We start from the raw sequence: 19,077 nt of genomic DNA on the forward strand, positions 1-19,077 counted from the left end.
GGGGAGGGGTGTGTGTTGGGGTGACGGTGTTGGGGGAGGGGTGTGTTTTGGGGGTGACGGTGTTGGGGGAGGGGTGTGTTTTGGGGGTGACGGTGTTGGGGGAGGGGTGTGTTTTGGGGGTGACGGTGTTGGGGGAGGGGTGTGTTTTGGGGGTGACGGTGTTGGGGGAGGGGTGTGTTTTGGGGGTGACGGTGTTGGGGGAGGGGTGTGTTTTGGGGGTGACGGTGTTGGGGGAGGGGTGTGTTTTGGGGGTGACGGTGTTGGGGGAGGGGTGTGTTTTGGGGGTGACGGTGTTGGGGGAGGGGTGTGTTTTGGGGGTGACGGTGTTGGGGGAGGGGTGTGTTTTGGGGGTGACGGTGTTGGGGGAGGGGTGTGTTTTGGGGGTGACGGTGTTGGGGGAGGGGTGTGTTTTGGGGGTGACGGTGTTGGGGGAGGGGTGTGTTTTGGGGGTGACGGTGTTGGGGGAGGGGTGTGTGTTGGGGTGACAGTGCTTGGGGGCGGGTCCGCGCTCCCACCTCGAACCTTCTGGAAGTCCCGCAGCCGTCTCTGCGTCGCGCTCCACAACTTGTCCGCGTCATCCATTGTCCCAGGGTCACGGGGTCACCGCCGCGGGTGGAGCCATCCACTCTGATTGGGGGGGAGGGTGGAGATGTGCAAAACTGAGATTAATATAATAGGCGTCTCGACATTCAGACAGGGAACATATAACCCAACCAGTAAGCATGTTGAAATTCTCCATGTGCCCAGAGACAGTGTCGGTGATTGTAAACAGACGCTGCAGGACGGGGGTAGTGTGGTGATGGTTGGTTCCACGCCTGCGCAGTACCGGCTCAGAGTGCCCATAGCAACCGCGGGGTCTGACATGGCGGCGCCTCGGCAGCAGCCGGTGAGAAACAAGGCGAGTGTGGGGCAGCGACCCCGACCCAAACTCCCCTACCGACCGCAGAGGCATCCCCTCCCTAACCCCCGGCACGGAATCCTCCGATACACAACTTCCCCCTTACCCGGTCCCTTGGATCCCATCCTGGTAACCCTGTCCTTGGGGTTCTGGCTCTCTGGTCATTAGCTTCTTGTAAGGGATCTTACTTCAAAAATACTTCATGAGCTTATTTTTTTGCCATCCTTGTAGGTTTAAGTTACTGCTCAATTGCAAGGCCTTTGCGACATAACTTCAAATCGTCACGCCCACTTCTGGAGTGACATGTTATTAAGAGGCAACGTAGATTTTGATGGTGCGGCGTTATTTATTTTTTTTGCTGAGAATCAATCGACGAATGTCCAGGTGCTGACTCAATCTGGCTTAAAATGGGGAAGATCAGGCGCAATTTTTAATAATTAAATTAAATTTTGCAGTGATTCAAGAAGATTCTCAAGTTAATTTAGCTGTACCATCACTGAAGATAAATGAAATGTCCTGAGGCCCAAATTTCCTTTTGCACATTCACTGCCTCTTGATTGTGTTTTTTTAAAAGGAATGTGATATTTCATGAGCAGGTACAATACTTAGGGTGACATTACCTGCCTTCCGGATATAAAACGCTGACCTTTGAGTCAAATAAACAAGCATGAATTACACCAATGATCATTGAAAATACAACAGTGGCACCTTTTGTGTAGTAAAATGTTCATTAGGAGCATTTTTAAAGGTTTGATGTATGCCATATAGGAGAAATTGTGAAATATAGAACTTAAAGTTTGGTCAAAGATTATTTTAAAGGATGCTTTACAGATAGGGCCGCAGCTCTTCACTTTATATATTAATTTAAAAATCACACAACACTAGGTTATAGTCCAACAAGTTTAATTGGAGGCACTAGCTTTCAGAGCGCTGCCCCTTCATCAGGTAGTTGTGGACAACGCCGGCATCTCCAAATCATTATATATTAAAGATCCGGATGAAGGGACAGGAGGCTTTCTAGTGAAGTTTGCCGATGATATGAAGTTAGGCGAACAGGCAGGTAGTTGTGAGGAGGTGGGGAGGCTGTAGAAAGATTTAGACAGTTTAGGAGAGTGGTCCAAGAAATGGCTGATGAAATTCAATGTGAGCAAATGTGAAGTCTTGCACTTTGGAAAAAAGAATACAGGCATGGATTATTTTATAAATGGTGAGAAAATTTATAAAATCAAAGTACAAAGGGATCTGGGAGTGCTCGTCTAGAATTCTCTAAAGGTTGACTTGCAGGTTGAATCCGTGGTTAAGAAAGCAAATGTAATGTTGTCATTGATCTCAAGATGGTTGGAATGTAAAAGCAGCGAAGTGCTACGGAGACTTTATAAAGCTCTGGTAAGGCCCCATTTAGAATACGGTGTCCAGTTTTGGCCCCCACACCTCTGGAAGGACATACTGACACTGGAGCGTGTCCAACAGATATTCACGTGGATGATCCCTGGAATGGTAGGCCTAACATACAATAAGCGGCTGAGGATCCTAGGATTGTATTCATTAGAGTTTAGAAGGGTGAGGGGAGATTTAATATAAACTTACAAGATAATGCATGGCTTAGAAAGGGTGGACACTGGGAACTTGTTTCCGTCAGGTGGGGAAACTTCGACCTGTGGGCACTAGAATTAGAGGGGGTCAATTTAAAATGGAAATGAGGAGACATTTCTTCAGCCAGAATGGTGGGCCTGTGGAATTCATTGCCACTGAGCGCAGTAGAGGTTGGGATGTTAAATGTCTTCAAGGCAGAGATTGATAAATTCTTAATCTCGCAAGGAATTAAGGGATACGGGGAGAATGCGGGTAAGTGGAGTTGAAATGCCCATCACCATGATCGAATGGCAGATTGGACACGATGGGCCGAAAGACCTTACTTCCAATCCTATATCTTATGGTCTTAAATTCCATAGTTTAGGGCCTGACAGCTGAAGCACAATCACAGTGGTTCAAAATCAGGCTGCAGTAAAGGTAAAAATTGGAAGATAGCAGAGATCTTGGAGGTTTGTGTGGCTGGGAAGAGTTTTAGAGATGAAGAGAATGAGGCCATATGAAGTAATCTGGCAGTAAGTTGGGAAATATAAAAAACTGGTTCCCAGGATTTACAGCCTTTTGCATGGTGGGAGAAAGAGTTCCAGGTTTCCATTTCCATTTGTGCGAGAAGAGTACTTCTGGTCATCATCCCTTCACTTTAATGTTATGTGCTCTTATTCTGAGTTCCTCCACCTGAGGAAGTAAGTTCTCTTTCAACACTATAAAAATGTATCAGATCACCCATCAACATTCTAAAATCCAGAGAATACAAACAAAGTTTACGCAAACAATCCCAATAATTTAATCCATTTTGTCCCTTGTATTGTTCTGTTGAATCTCTATACTGCACCCTCCATGATTTTTCTCTTTTACCAATTCACGGGATATGGATGTCATTGGCATGATCATTCATCCCTTACTGCTGTTAGGCAGATTGTCAAGGAGTGGTAATGCTACTGGACTAGCAATCCAGAACTTTCGGCCAATATTCTATTGACATGGGTTCGAATTTTTCCATGGTAGCTGGTGAAATTTAAATCTACTAAAAATCTGAATCAAAAGCTTACCGAATGGTAGCCACTGGCAATTGTTATAGGAAACAATCTGGTTCAAAAGTGTCCTTTAGGGACAAAAATCTCCTGTTCTTACCTAGCTCAGCCAACATTCGACACTTCAAACTTTTGACTATCTTCTGTGCAGTTAGTGATGGACAATAAATGCTGGCCTTGCCAGTGAAGTCCACATCCTAGAATGAATTAAAAGAGCTACCTTCTTGAACCACTTCAGTCCACGTGGCATAAGTTGATACATGGCTTTCCTGAGAAGCAATGCCCAGCACCTGATAAATCTGCATAAACTCAATCATCTCCTTTGTCTTCCAGACCCTTGAGAGGAAGGCCAAAATTTATTTTGTAATTTTGTGCTGATGCAGTTACCTTTAATGAATTGTGCACCTGGACACATAAATCCCTCTGTTCCTCCATGGCTACTAATTTCTCACCTACAAGAAGATTAAACAGCTTGGTTCTCGTGATGAAATCTCATGTCTTCACATTCCCAGCATTGTTCTGACTATGTCAGTTTGTAACTTTAAGTTGGATTCTACATCACTTTTCATACCTCTAAATAGATTTTCAATCTATTAGAAAGCTTTTCTATCCGGTCTTTTACATCTCCACAATGCACAATGAAGCATGTTTTGAAATGTCACAATTTAATCGAGGATTTTTAATGGAATGTGGGCATGACTAGCTAGGTCAGTATTTATTGCCCACCCTAATTGCCCAGAGTTAACCACATGAGGATGCAACACAAAATCTCCAACAAACAGCAGTCAGGTAAAGGGCAGGACCTCAACTGTGATCATTCTAAACAATAAAGTGCTCCTTCACTGCTGCATTGAAATGTCAGTCTAGATGATGTGCTGTTTTAAAAGAGAAAGTGAGAAGACAAAATCTTTTCAGCTTTCTTTGTTACAAGTTGATGGCTTTGTATATTCCACAGATCTTCACAGATCTGAGGCTAGACAGAAGCCACCTTGTGTCTCCTTCAAAATCATTAATCCTGTCATGTGGAGAGATGGACAATACGTTGAAGGAGAAGAAACTGGATAAGATTGCGGTAGTAAACCTTTCTAAACATTACCTGAAAAACCTGGGCAGCTTGTCTCTTTGCTGTACTCTGAAGATTTGCATCCTGTCCAGAAATTACATCACTAAAATTGATGCTCTCGCAAACTGTCGCAATTTAATCAAGCTGGATCTCCATGGAAACCATGTAAGTGATAAAGAATGTGGGGGTGTGTTCAATAAAAACAATATCACATAGAGTCATAGAGATGTACAGCATGGACACAGACCCTTCGGTACAACCTGTCCATGCCGATCAGATATCCCAACCCAATCTAGTCCAACCTGCCAGCATCTGGCCTGTATCCCTCCAAACCCTTCCCATTCATATATCCATTCAAATGCCTTTTAAATGTTGAAATTGTATCAGCCTCCACCACTTCCTCTGGCAGCTCATTCCATACACGTATCACCCTCTGTGTGAAAAACTTGCCCCTTAGGTCTCTTTTATATCTTTCCCTTCTCACCCTAAACATATGCCCTCTAATTCTGGACTCTCCGACCCCAAGGAAAAGACTTTGTCTATTTATCCTGTCCATGCCCCTCATAATTTTGTAAACCTCTATAAGGTCACCCCTCAGTCTCCGACGTTCCAGGGAAAACAGCCCCAGCCTGTTCAGCCTCTCCCTATAGCTCAAATCCTCCAACCCTGGCAACATCCTTATAAATCTTTTCTGAACCCTTTCAAGTTTCACAACATCTCTCCGATAGGAAGGAGACCAGAATTGCACGCAATATTCCAATGACTGAAAGTTTCAGAATCTGTCAGATTTGTATCTGAATGTGAAATGTTGGTAATCTTGGCTCAGGTTATAATGTGAGTTATTTGGGTCCTGACACAAGCTCAGGTCAGACTTCCAGATTATTGTTAGACAATGTTTATTGTTGCACTGTAAATGATGCTAAGGCTTGATAGAGAGCAACATACTCTGAGCTACACAGAGTCCAACATTTTAGCTGAACATTAACTCGTGACTGTTGAGGTCACAGATATCACAATTACCTCAAAACATCATCTAGGGATAGTCAGTTCTGCTATAGCGTGGTAATTCCATTCTCATGCAATCTTGTGTTTTAGAAAATAGCATAATAGCAGCAACATTGAGACTAATGGGGCCGGGATTGTGTTATAACCAATACACGCTTTAAAACTTTATACTTTAGAAACAGGGTCCCCAATTTGCTAATCGAGTTATAGCAAATTCACATTAACAAAACACACGTTATAGCAGAACGACCTGTATTACTAAATCCTAACCCACAGGTTTGAACTGTACAGCTACTAAGCAGTGCACAGTAAGAGTTATTGAATGAGATTTATTGAGAACAAAAGACTTGCTCCTCATCAAGATCTCTGTATGTGCTCAAGTGCTTAACCAGCAGTCAGTACATTTTACAGTTCTCTCACTATAAAGACTTAGTTGGACGGAGGAAGTGCCCAAGGAAGTCTCGGGCTCCACATAATTTTCCTGTCATCTGCAAACTTACTGATCAGTCTCCTACATTAATGTTCAGCTCATTAATGTATGTAACAAACAGTAAGGGATCCAGCACTGAACTTCAAGTCACAAAAACACACTTCGACCATCGACAGTCTGATGGTGATGCTGTCTCTAAACTAGTTTTGAATCCAAATTGCCCTGAATCTCTCGGGCTCTTAGCTTCTTAACCAGTCTCACATGTACAACCTTTGTTAAAAGCCTTACTGAAGTCCGTCAAGTGCTCTGTCCTGGTCCAACACCTAGTAAATTTCTCAAACAATACAACCAAATTTCACAGAATCACAGGGATGTTATAATGTAGAAGGTGGCTATTTGGCACTTGTGCCTGCACTGTCTGTCAAAAAAGCATAATTGCCTACTGCCAATTTCCTGCTTTTTCCTCGTACCCTTGCATCCAATTACTCTTTAAATAATTATTTAATGGCCTGGTAAATGCCTGAATTGATCATGTCTCCACCAAACTCCTAGTCACTGCTTTGGAAACTCTTAAGTACTTGCTGTGAAAATGTTTTCTTTTGCTTCATATTTGCTCCTTTTCGAATCACTTTAAATCTGTGCTGTCTGGTTCTTGAACCTTTTACAAGCTGCCTTTTGATTATTCCTACCAAAATGATTAATCTTTCTCCATTCCTACATTAAATCTGGCACGTTTTTGCCAACCCACTCAACCTATCTGTATCCCCTTGCTGATTGTTTAGGTCCTCATCACAATGTGCCCTCATTACAATTTTTGTAATGTCAGCAAATTTGGATACATTACACTCTGTCCATTTCCAAGTCATTAATGTAAATGGTAAATAGTTAAGGCCCCAGGATTGATTGCTGTGGCACCCACTAGTTACATATTTTATTTTGAAGAATACCCATTCATCCTGACTCGCTGTCCTCTGTGTGTGAACCAATCATCAATTCATGCTAATAAATTTCTCCTAATACCGAATTCCTATCTTGTACCATAAACCTCTCTGTGGCATCTCATCAAATGACTTTTGGAAATCCGAATAAACTACGTCGGCCAGTTCCCCTTCTTCAAGTCTGCTTGTTGTATCCTGAAAGAACTCTGGCAAATTGTTAGACATGATTTCCCTTTCACAAAACCATGTTGGTTCTGTTTGATTACATTAAGATTTTCTAAATGCCCTGCCATTTCTTCCTTGATAAAGGACTTTAGCATTTTCCAAATTACAGATGCTAAGTTAACTACCAGTAGCAATACTGCACAACACACAACTTCAATGTTTGCCTGAATTTTATTCACACGTGAGCAAGCATAAGACATTCATCCCCTCAAAACTGCTTTGCTATTCAGTAAGGTCATGGCTGATCTGATTATAATTTCAAATTCACATTTGTGCCCATCCTTGATAACCTTTCACCCCCTTGCTTAACAGGAATCTGTACACCTGTTATATTTTAATATTAGTGGCCCCTTAGTACCACCCTTGTGGGCCAGCCTGGATTCCACACTCAGCTTCGAGGACAGGATTGTTCGGATGGTGAAGTTTCTTGACAGCTGCTGAGCAGTCAGTGGGAAATTCTCATCAGTCACAGAAGCCCTGTAGCCATGTTACGCTCCAAGGAATCCTCCCAGCAGCATCAATGGCAGCATTTGCTAGCACTGGGCCTAAAGCCGTCCCTGATCCTAAATCCTGGAGTCTAGGACCAGAGAAGTGAGGGAGATGCAGAGTAGGAGTTGAACACCTTAATATTGAGACCAAGGGTAGGGAGCACGTGCAGAGGCAGACCTTGGGTGAGCTATCTGATGTGGAGGCACACCACTCCTCAACCCTAAGGCCTGAACAGGTAGACATGCTGGGGTTCTCCTTTGCCCCAAACTCCTGCTGCTAACCTCAAAATTGAGGCTGGGTGGGGAGTGGCCCTAAAGTGGTCAATGATCGGTCATATCATGACATCAATTCGTTAGAGGGTGGTTGGGATCCCTGGGAAGTTTACAGGGCTTCCTGTCCAGAAGACGTGTGGCAGAGAACCGTAAAAGCCTGACCCGAGTGTGAGATTGAAGACATAATCTGACCCAGCCTATTGTTAAGTGATTAGATGTTAAACACCTTACAGATGGAGAATGGGCCAAATTACCTCATCCTGTACTCCATGATACTAAATAAACAAAATAAATATACATATAATAGAATCATACAGTGCAGAAAGAGACCCTCCAGCCCATAGAACATAGAAAAATACAGCGCAGTACAGGCCCTTTGGCCCTCGATGTTGCGCCGATCCAAGTCCACCTAACCTACACTAGCCCACGATCCTCCATATGCCTATCCAATGCCCGTTTAAATGCCCATAAAGAGGGAGAGTCCACCACTGCTACTGGCAGGGCATTCCATGAACTCACGACTCGCTGAGTGAAGAATCTACCCCTAACATCTGTCCTATACCTACCACCCCTTAATTTAAAACTGTGCCCCCTCGTAATAGCTGACTCCATACGTGTAAAAGGTTCTCATGGTCAACCCTATCTAAACCCCTAACTATCAAATCTGTACCAGTAAAAATACATTACTGCTTACACTAGTCTCAATTATTGGTGGTAGACCCATAGCCTTGAACGTTATGACATATCAAGTGTGTATTCAAGTACTTTTTAAAGGTTGTGAGGTTTCCTGAACTGCCGTCCCAGACAGTGCATTCAAGGCCCCCACTACCCTCTGGGTGAAAAAAACCTTTCCTCAACTCCCCTCTAAACTCTGTCTTTCACTTTAAAAGTGTGCATCCTTTTTATTGGCCCTTCAATGAAACTTCTCCATGCTCCTCATAATCTTATAAACCTCAGTCAGATCCCTTCTTAACATTCTCTGCTCCAAAGAAAGCAACCTGAGCCTATCCAGCCTCTCTTCGTATGAATCTCTCAATTGCAGGCAACACCCTTCCTATAGGGTGGTACTAAGGGGGTACTGACCAGAACTGCACACAATACACAAACTGTGGCCTAACCAAAGTCCTGCACAGCTCCAATATAACTCCCCTGCTCTTATAAGCTATGCCATGACTGATAAAGGTAAGTGTAACCACCCTATTAACCTGTCCTACCATCTTCAGGGATCTGTGAATAAGTTCCCCAAGATCCTTCTTTTCCTCTGAGCTTCCTATTGTCCTGCCATCCATTGAGTACCCCCTTGTCTTGTTCTTTTTTTCAAAGTGCATCACCTCACATTTATCAGGGTTAAACCCATCTGCCACTGATCTAGCCATCCATCTGATCAATCCGTTTATATCTTGTAAATTAAGACCTTCTTCCTCACTGTCAAACCACTCAGCCAAACTTCATACAATCCTCAAAATTACTTACTATCTCCCCCACATTCCCATCCTCACAGTCATAGAGCTGTACAGCACGGAAACAGACTCTTAAGTTCAACCTGTTTATGCCAACCAGATATCCTAAATTAATCTAGTCCCATTTATCAACACTTGGCCCATATCCCTCTAACCTTTTCCTATTCATATACCCATCAAGATGTCTTTTAAATGTTGTAATTGTACCAGGCTCCACTGCAGCACCTCTGCAGGTGCTCATTCCATACATGCACCACCCTCTGCCCCTTAGGTCTCTTTTAAATCTTTCCCCTCTTACCTTAATCTATGCCGTCTAGTTTTGGACTCCCTTAACCTGCACAAGATCTTGTCTATTTACCCTATCCACGCCCCTCGTGATTTTGTAAACCTCTGAGGTCATCTCTCAGCCATCACAAACAATCAGAGACTTAGCACTGATCCTTATTGTTTGTATGACAGGACATTGGTCTCCAGTTACACAAACTGCTTTTTAACACCTCCCTTGACTCTGTAGAAACAAAATCAATAAAATTTAGACGAGACCACCAACACTGGAAACAAGACAATTTATTCTATGATCTTATAAGAAAGGGCATCAATTGCAGAAGCAAATGAGCAATGAGAATTCAAATTCTTACACAGTTATACCTTTGAGCTGCGTGAGGTCATCTCTCCCGACTGCTACATTACCCAATCTTTCTTAGTATTCTGCCACTGCCCAGCTGTGCTCCGCCCTTATTGTCCCCTTCTCCAAGTTGGCAACCTTTCCCTCTAAGTGCTGACATAAGGCTAAACTTGTATCTTGATGTTCTTTTTACTTTGCTTGTAACATCTTCCATTATCCATAGGTACATTCCATTCTTGAACATACGTTTTAACAATGTATCTTTTCGTGCCTAGTTTATGCGTTTCGGCTATCTCAGCTATTTTGCTGAGACTATTATTTAAAACATTACGATGAAAGAAATTATTTGCTTTAATAGTTCTGCACTAAAGTTAGTACTCAATTATCCATAATTATACATTAAAGATAAAGATACATTTCCCTTATGCTTGCCTAGCTGATATTTTTCTTGTACCCCTTTTTCTGCACATACACACTCTTGCTTTTCTATTTCTGCAAAAACAACACACTTCCCTATTTGTTACAACTCCTATTACTAAACCACCTTTAGATTCAACGTGCCAACTCTCATGAGCTTTCACCATATCAGTTTCTCATGTGGGACCTTGTCAAAGGCCTTGCTGAAATCCAGATAAACTACATCAACTGCAGTACCCTCAGCCAAACAATTTTCTCCAATAGTTCCCCTACCCCTGATGTGAGACACACTGGTCTGTAATTCCCTGGTCTATCTCCTCCACCCTTCTTATAAAGTGAAACTATGATGATGTTACCTAATATGGTGATGAAACATCTGAAAACAAACCTTCCAGCTCAGCGAGCAAACTGACATCCAAAGTGAGACAATATTTGTTGACGTCCAGTTCTCTAGCACATCCCCTGTGGCCAAAGATGATTTAAAAATTGTGTCAGCAACTTGGGATAAAACTCATCTGGACCTATATATCTAGGTGATTGTTCAGATTAAGCAGTCTGATCCTTTCAGATATGGTTCTGCTTACTTTCAAATAAAATAGAATGCTGGAGTACAGAAGGATGCCAGTTGGCCCTCTTTAACCCTGCTGGCGTTTATGGGTGAAACCTTATGACCAGCAAAGAATTTTAGAGACAAAGTCTGGGTCCCAACTTTGCCCAGGTCAGGAGGCAGCCAATAAAGAGGCATTTATCATCCTGCTTGGGGTGGGCAGGAGGCCCCACAGCAATACTTCACCTGCAGTCCTGTGCTGCTGAGCTAGAGAGGAGAGTGCAAAGCCATCTTAAATGACATTGAGCCCAGAGCTCTGAACAATATTGTCAAGAAAGCAGATAACCCAAAGTTGGTAAAATTAATCGGAAGGAAAACCCCTCTACAATATCAGTTGTGGCTAAGGCTACAATCTTCTTGTACCTTCATGGGACAGTGAAAAATCAGCACCAATGGCTGTCCTGCCTGCTGCCAGGAAGCTACCTTCATATTTCTGGTGACTCTGAAACTCAGCAGGTTGGGGGAGGTGGAAACACAGACTGATGCAATGTGACAATTAGCCCCCTTTTGATCCCTTGCTTGGCCTAACTGACTACACACCACTGTAAGCATTTGATGCTACATTGTCCTCAGTTTCATCAAGGTCAGTCTGAGATAGAAAAGCAGCAGGGGTCTGACCCGACAGGTTTTTCTCAAATTTTGCTTCTGTTCCACATCCAAATCTCCCCCGGTGGGGCTGGGTCAATTCCATTGTATAAGAACTAATTAGTGCCACTCCCCATTCCCTCTCCACAGCCCTATAACTGGCTATGATGTATTAATTTGTTTATTTTTCCTCCACTATCAGATCATTAATCTCCCAGATGAATACTTTTGGACCAATCTGAAGTGTCTGCAGGTCCTCTTTCTCCATGACAACATCATTGGAGACATAAGAAATGCCAAATCCCTATTTTCCTGCCCGAACCTCATTATTCTCACCCTGTTTGACACCCCAATCAGTTTGCTTCCAAATTATCGGCACCACGTTGTCAACGGCATTTTGTCTCTCAAAGCCTTGGATCACTTTGTCATCGCAGATGAGGAAATCATTGAGGATTGTTTGCAAAGGAAATATTTCAAAGCTCTAAGTCCACATTTCTTTTTTCATCTCCCTGCTCCTCCAAAGGTTGGTGCTTATATTTAGTGTGGAGAGAATAAAAATACTTATGAACAGGTTGAAAATCAGAATGTAATTCAGAAAAAAATGGGGCCATTTTCTTTAAAAATAGATAGCAGCCATTCTGGGAGTCACTGGGAAGACAATAGTGTCACTGGGACTAGTAATCTAGAGACTAAGATCATGTTCAGGGAGAACCTGGGTTCAAATCCCACCCAGTGGTTAACTCAGCTGGATGGCTGGTCAGTGATCCCAACAGCATCGGTGTAATTCCTGTACTTGAGGTTCCTATAAAGGACTCTTCCTTCTAACCTCATCCCTTCACCCGAGGCACATGACCCACTGGTTAAATGACCACTAGTTGTCTGTCTGTCTGTCTCTCTCTCATGAGAGAGCAGTCCTGTGGTCTGGTGAGACTATAGTGTCTTTTTACCACCACTATTTATGACCAGATTAACTTAGATCTGATATATTGGTTTTGAAATCACTTAGCCTGCCTATCACTTGCTGCTTATGCTGTAGACGTAGCTTCACCAGGTTGATACCTCATCTTCAGGTATGCCTGATGCTGCTCCTGCACTCTCCATTGAATCAAGTTTGATCCCCTGTCTTGATGGTAATGGTTGAGTGGGGGATCTGCCAGGCCATGGGGGAAGTTGCAGATTGTGCTCGAGTACAATTCTACTGCTGTTGATGGCCCACAGCACCTCATTGATGCCCAGTCTTGAGTTGCTTAATCTGTTAAGCGTGTATCATTTAGCATTGCCACACAACACGAAAGAGGGTATTCTCAATATGAGGGCAGGACTTCATTTCCGCAGGGTCGCTCTAACCGATACTGTCATGGACATTGATGCATCTGCAGCTGGCAGGTTGGTGACAGTGAAATCAAATATGATTTTCCCTCTTGTTAGTTCCCTCACCAGTTGGTGCAGGCCCAGTTGAGCAGCTATTTCCTTTAGGACTCAATCAGTAGTGCTTCTATCAAGCCTCTCTTTGTGATGGACATTATAATACCTCACCTAGAGTACAATTTGTGCCTTTGTCTCTCTCAGTGCTTCCTCTAAGTGTTTTTCAGCATGGAGGAATACAGATTCACCAGCTGAGGGAGGACAGTATGCAGTAATCAGCAGGACATTTCCTTGCCCATGTTTAATCTGAAGCCATGAGACTTAATGGGGTCCAGAATCAATGTCAAGGGCTCCCAGGGCAACACACCGACTGTAGACAACTATGCCACTATCTCTGGGTCTGTCCTGCTGGGACAGTGCGATATCAATTCATGTCTCTCCAGCATTAGTCAAGGACTTTGGTTTTATTGACATAACCACAATGCTGCCACCTCTTTATCGAGCAAAGCTGTGAAAATTCATCTGAGATTCAGATCAGTTATGATCTAATCAATTGTTAGTAACTGTCTTGAGGGACTGAATGGCCTCCTCCTCTTCGTGTTCTCATTTAATTTGCTTCCCTCATCCTTCAGAAATGCGATCCAGATCAGAATAGCTCTCAGCAATAAAAGAAACTCCCTTCCCTCTCTGCTTTTTTTTTGCCAATGAGGTTTACACAAGTTACTCAGAGTCCTGCAGTGCAAGCACTTTCTCCCAACCATCTCAGACCAAGCCTTAAGCCTGGGACTTTGATATCGATTCTTTAGGAAAATGATCTACCCAATAAATAAATCATTGAGAGTCCAGCGTAGGTGTGGCAATGTGGGTGGAGAGTGTTAGAGCATGCTATCTAAGAAAATGAAGCACCAAACCTAGAAACTGGCGCAGGGTTTGTTCCAGGTGTGATAAGAAGGCTGAGGTGAAAGTGAGGACTGCAGATGTTGGAGATTAGAGTCAAGATTAGAGTGGTGCTGGAAAAGCACAACAGGTCAGGCAGCGTCTGAGGAGCAGGATTTCTGATGAAGGGCTCCTGCCCGAAACGTCGATTTTTCCTGTTCCCCAGATGCTGCCTGACCTGCTGTGCTTTTCCAGCACCACTCTAATCTTGATAAGAAATCTTTGAGGAGAAAGTGAGGTCTGCAGATGCTGGAGATCAGAGCTGAAAATGTGTTGCTGGAAAAGCGCAGCAGGTCAGGCAGCATCCAGGGAATAGGAGAATCGACGTTTCGGGCATCCTGAAGAAGGGCTTATGCCCGAAACGTCGATTCTCCTATTCCCTGGATGCTGCCTGACCTGCTGCGCTTTTCCAGCAACACATTTTCAGCTCTTGATAAGAAAGCCTAGTATGTGTGATAGGGGTTTAGGACATGGGGAGTTTAGGCCCTAAAGGTATTGCACCTTTATTGAATCCAGAAAGTTGCAGGGTCCCCAAGAGAAAAATGAGGTGTTGTTCTGGAAGAACTGAGATTCACTGGAGCACTGCAGCAAGCTTGAGACAGAGATGTTTGCTAGGGAACATGGTGGTGTGTTAAAGTGGTAGGCAACTGGAAAGTCAGGGTCGTTTTTGCAGGCAGAACGTAGGTGTTCTGTGAAGTGATTACCCAGTCTGCGCTTCGTTTCCCCAATGTAGAGGAGATCACATTGTGAGCAGCGAATGTATTCGATTAGATTGTGAGAAGTGCAGGTAAAGTGCTGCTTCCTCTGGAAGGTATGTCTGGGCCCTTGGATATTGAGGAGGGAGGAGGTAAATGGGCAGGTGTTATACCTTTGGCAGTTGCAAGGTAAGGTGCCGTGAGTGAGTGGGGGTGTTGGGAGTGATGGAAGAATGGACCAGGGTGCCCCTGAGGGAACGGTCCCTGCGGAAGGTGGATAAGGGAGAGGAGGGGAGGGGAAAGGAATATGTGGCTGGTGGTGGCATCTCGTTGAAGGTGGCAGAAATGGCAGCTGATCATCAGGATTTGTTCTCACTGTTTGGAAACCAGCATAGAAGCATCCTATCTCTAACTTCCTCCAGCCCTTACACCTCTCCCTATCTCTGTAACCTCCTCCAGTTTCTATCTTTGTAACTTCTTTTAGCAAACATTCCTCTGGTATCTCTGTGCTTTTCCAGTCTGGCCTTTTTCCCCTCTTTAAGATGTTAATTAATAACTCATTGTTTTGGCTCTGTATTTGATTTCTTCTCCTATTGTTTTCTCTTTTTGTTCAATGTTACATTTTTGTGTGATTACAAGCCTGCAAAATGCTGGAGCATGTTTTACTAAAGGTGCTGCATAGATATGAATTGTTGTTTCGGTGTGAATAAGCACTTTGATCTCTCACTGAAAAGGAATCCCTGATAGTGCTTTTACTTCTCACACAGACTTCGACCTGGCAGAGTGAGTTGGACCATCTCAGAACTCTACTCTCTACCATCAACAACATCCTTGCCCATCACTCTCCGGTGCTGATCATTCAGCGATGGATCCGTGGATTCTTGACAAGAAGAAAGTTGAGGTGTTGATTAACTTGGACCTCATCAGGTGTACCCTAGAACTCTGTGGGAAGCTAGGGATGTGGTTTCTGGGCCACTTGCTGAGATATTCATTGTCACAGGTGAGGTACCAGAAGACTGGAGGTTGGCTGATGTGGTGCCACTGTTTAAGAAAGGTGATAAGGAAAAGCCACGGAACTATAAACTGGTGAGCCTAACATCGGTGGTGGGCAAGTTGTTGGAGGGAATCCTGAGGGACAGAATTTACATGTATTGGAAAGGCAAGGACTGATTAGGGATAGTCAACATGGCTTTGTGTGTGGGAAGTCATATCTCACTGAGTTTGAAGAAATAACAAAGAGGATTAATGAGGGCAGTGTTATAGACATGATCTATATGGACTTCAGTAAGGCTTTAACAAGGTTCCTCATGGGAGACTGGTTAGCAAGGTTAGATCTCACGAATTACAGGGAGAACTAGCCATTTGGATTCAGGACTGGTTCAAAGGTAGAACACAAAGGGTGGTGGTGGAGGGTTATTTTCAGACTGGAGGCCTGTGACCAGTAGTGTGCCACAAGGATCGGTGCTGGGTCCACTACATTTCGTCATTATATAAATGATTTGGATGTGTACATTAGGAGATATCGTTAGTAAGTTTGCAGATGACACCAAAATTGGAGGTGTAGTGGACAGAGAAGAAGGTTACCTCAGATTACAACAGGATCTTGATCAGATGGGCCAACGAGCTGAGGAATGGCAGATAAAGTTTAATTTAGATAAATGTGAGGTGTTGCATTTTGGGAAAGCAAATCTTATATCGGAAAGATGTTGTGAAACTTGAAAAGGTTCAGAAAAGATTTACAAGGAGGCTGCCAATTTGGAGGATTTGAGTTGTAGGGAAAGGTTGAATAAGCTGGAGCTGTTTTCCCTGGAGGGTCAGAGGCTGAGGGACGACCTTATAAAGATTTATAAAATCATGAAGGGCATGGATAGGGTAAATAGACAAGGTCTTTTCTCTGGGGTGGGGGAGTCCTTAACTAGAGGAGCATAGGTTTAGAATGAGAGGGAAAAGATATAAAAGAGACCTAAGGGGCAACTTCTTCATGCAGAGAGTGGTATGTGTATGGAATGAGCTGCCTTAGGAAGTCCTGGAGGCTGGTACAATTGCAACATTTAAAGGCATCTGGATGGATATATGAATAGGAAGGGCTTAGAGAGATATGGGTCAAGTGCTGGCAAATGGGACTAGATTAGTTTGGGATATCTGGTGGGCATGGATGAGTTGGACCAAAGGGTCTGTTTCTGTGCTGTATATCTCTATGACTCTATAACTTTCAAGTGAGTATCCATCATTCCTGTGCTCAAAGACCCATACTGACTTAACATCCATCAACAACAGTGCTTTTAAAATTCTCATCCTTGTGTTCAAATATAATCATGGCTTCTCCCCTCCCTACCTTTGCAAATATTTCTAATTCTGGTCTGCAACACATCCCTGATTTTTTATGCTCTCTGATTAGTGACCATACCTTCAACTGCCTGGACTCTAAGCTTCATCAGCCTCTCCACCTCTCCATTTTTCCATTCTGACATTCCAAAAAACCCATACTGTTATGTTTCCTGATGTTAGCACTCTGACTGCTACATGGTTACCGAAAATGCCTTGAAACTTTTTGTCTACGTTCAATGTCATAAATAATTACAAGTCATCCTTTCACACACTTTCTTGAACCCACATCACCGATATATAGATGATGTGTTCATTTGGTTTGGTTTCCATTTTATGGAATCATAGAATCCCTACAGTGTGAAAACAGACCCTTTGGCCCAACAAGTCCACACTGACCCTCCGAAGAGTAATCCATCCAGACCCATTCCCCTACATTTACCCCTGACTAATGCACCTAACCTACACATCCCGGGACGTTATGGGCAATTTAGCATTGCAAATCCACCTTACCTGCACATCTTTGGATTGAAGGAGGAAACCTAAGGAGGGAGGCAAGGGGACAAAGTGCAAATTCCACACAGTTGCCTGAAGTTGAAATCAAACCCTGGAGCTGTGAGTGGTGCTGGAAAATCACAGCAGGTCAGGCAGCATCCGAGGAGCAGGATCTGCAGTCCTTGTTTTTACCTGGAGCTGTAAGGCAGCAGTGCTAACCACTGAGCCATCGTGTCGCCTCTTTCCAGGATCTTGGCTGTGTACAATGTACTGCTTCATTCACTAATGTTCAAAACAGTGACTGCACTCCAGAAAGGGATGGGCGTGAACTGCCTTTGAGTGAACCACTATTTCTGACATTGGCAATGCAAATCTTTTCACTTATTTTCAGTTACAAGACACTGTTGAAAAATGTAATGTTACTAAATCACACTGGAGCAGATTCATCCATCATCCCCCCAGTTCTGTATCCCCTGATCTACATTGGCTCCCATTCCAGCAGCACTCAAATTTAAAATTCCATCCTTAGTATAGAGTGACAGAGATATACAGCACAGAAAAAAAGCCCTTCGACCCATCGAGTCCAGTAAGAAATAGGCTCCTAATTATTCTCATCCTATTTTCCAGCACTTGGCCCATAGCATTGTTTGCCTTGGCATTGCAAGTGCACATCTAAACACGTAGAGCATAGAACAAAGAACAGTACAGGCCCTTTGGCCCTCGATGTTGCACTGTGTTTTTATCCTACTCTAAGATCAAACTAACCTCTATACCCTACATTTTACTACCGTCCATGTGCCTATCCAAGAGTCGCTTAAATGTCCCGAATGTATCTGACTTTACTACCACTGTACACCCACCACTCTCTGTGTAAGGAACCTGCCTCTGACATCTCCCCTAAACCTTCCTCCAATCACATTAAAATTAAGCCCCTTCGTAATAGCCATTTCTCACAGCAGAGAGCGGCGCGAGCTGGGCGGAAGTGAGGTTGGAGCGCAGAGCTGGTCGGGAAGGTAAGTGATTGATATTTGAGTGGGTGTGTTCTAGACCCCAGGCCCTACACAATAGGGCCTCCCTCCCATCCTCCTCCTCTAACCTAATTTTAAAGTCCACAGGTAAGCTACTCAGTGTTCTTGTTTTGGAGACGAAGTGTAGAGTAATGGCAGCGCAGGCAGTGGAATGTTCCTCCTGCAGGATGTTCGAGGTAGGGGTGACCACCGATACTCCTGCCGACTTCATCTGCAGGAAATGCAGTCAGATCCTGCTCCTCACAGAACGAGTTAGGGAACTGGAACTGGAGTTGGATGAACTGAGGATTATTCGAGAGGCTGAGAAGGTGATAGATAGAAGCTACAGGGACATAGCTACGCCAGAGAACAGAGGTAGCTGGGTAACAGTTAGAGGTGGGAAGGGGAGGAAGCAGGCAGTGCAGGGATCCCCTGTAGTCATTCCCCTAAACAATAGGTATACCGCTTTGGATACTGGTGGGGGGGACAGCCTAGCAGGGGTAAGCTGGAGTTACCGGGTCTGTGGCATGAGGTCTGGCTCTGAGACTCAGAAGGGAAAGGGGGAGAGGAGGAGAGCGCTAGCTATAGGAGACTCTCTAGTTAGAGGGATGGACAGGCG

The 19,077-nt window shown here is 43.9% G+C and overlaps 2 protein-coding genes across 3 annotated transcripts in view; one reads left to right on the forward strand and one right to left on the reverse strand.

The window, feature by feature from the left end:
- Positions 1 to 609, reverse strand: part of fpgt (fucose-1-phosphate guanylyltransferase) — a 17,392-nt gene extending 16,783 nt beyond the window's left edge. The window contains exon 1 of one of the 2 annotated variants that reach the window (XM_043698546.1): positions 516 to 609. In XM_043698546.1, coding sequence (XP_043554481.1) covers positions 516 to 582 — 67 coding nt within the window. In that variant the 5' untranslated portion in view covers positions 583 to 609. The remainder of the gene's footprint in view (positions 1 to 515) is intronic. The other variant, XM_043698547.1, reaches the window with a different exon arrangement.
- Positions 610 to 649: 40 nt separating this feature from the next.
- The window catches only part of lrriq3 (leucine rich repeats and IQ motif containing 3), a 37,515-nt gene continuing 19,087 nt past the window's right edge, over positions 650 to 19,077 (forward strand). The window contains exons 1-4 of the mRNA XM_043700063.1: positions 650 to 886; positions 4,475 to 4,747; positions 11,838 to 12,158; positions 15,399 to 15,532. Of these exons, the coding sequence (XP_043555998.1) occupies positions 650 to 886; positions 4,475 to 4,747; positions 11,838 to 12,158; positions 15,399 to 15,532 (965 nt within the window). The remainder of the gene's footprint in view (positions 887 to 4,474; positions 4,748 to 11,837; positions 12,159 to 15,398; positions 15,533 to 19,077) is intronic.

This window comes from Chiloscyllium plagiosum, chromosome 11, assembly GCF_004010195.1.
Source record: "Chiloscyllium plagiosum isolate BGI_BamShark_2017 chromosome 11, ASM401019v2, whole genome shotgun sequence".
Lineage (NCBI taxonomy): Eukaryota > Metazoa > Chordata > Chondrichthyes > Orectolobiformes > Hemiscylliidae > Chiloscyllium > Chiloscyllium plagiosum.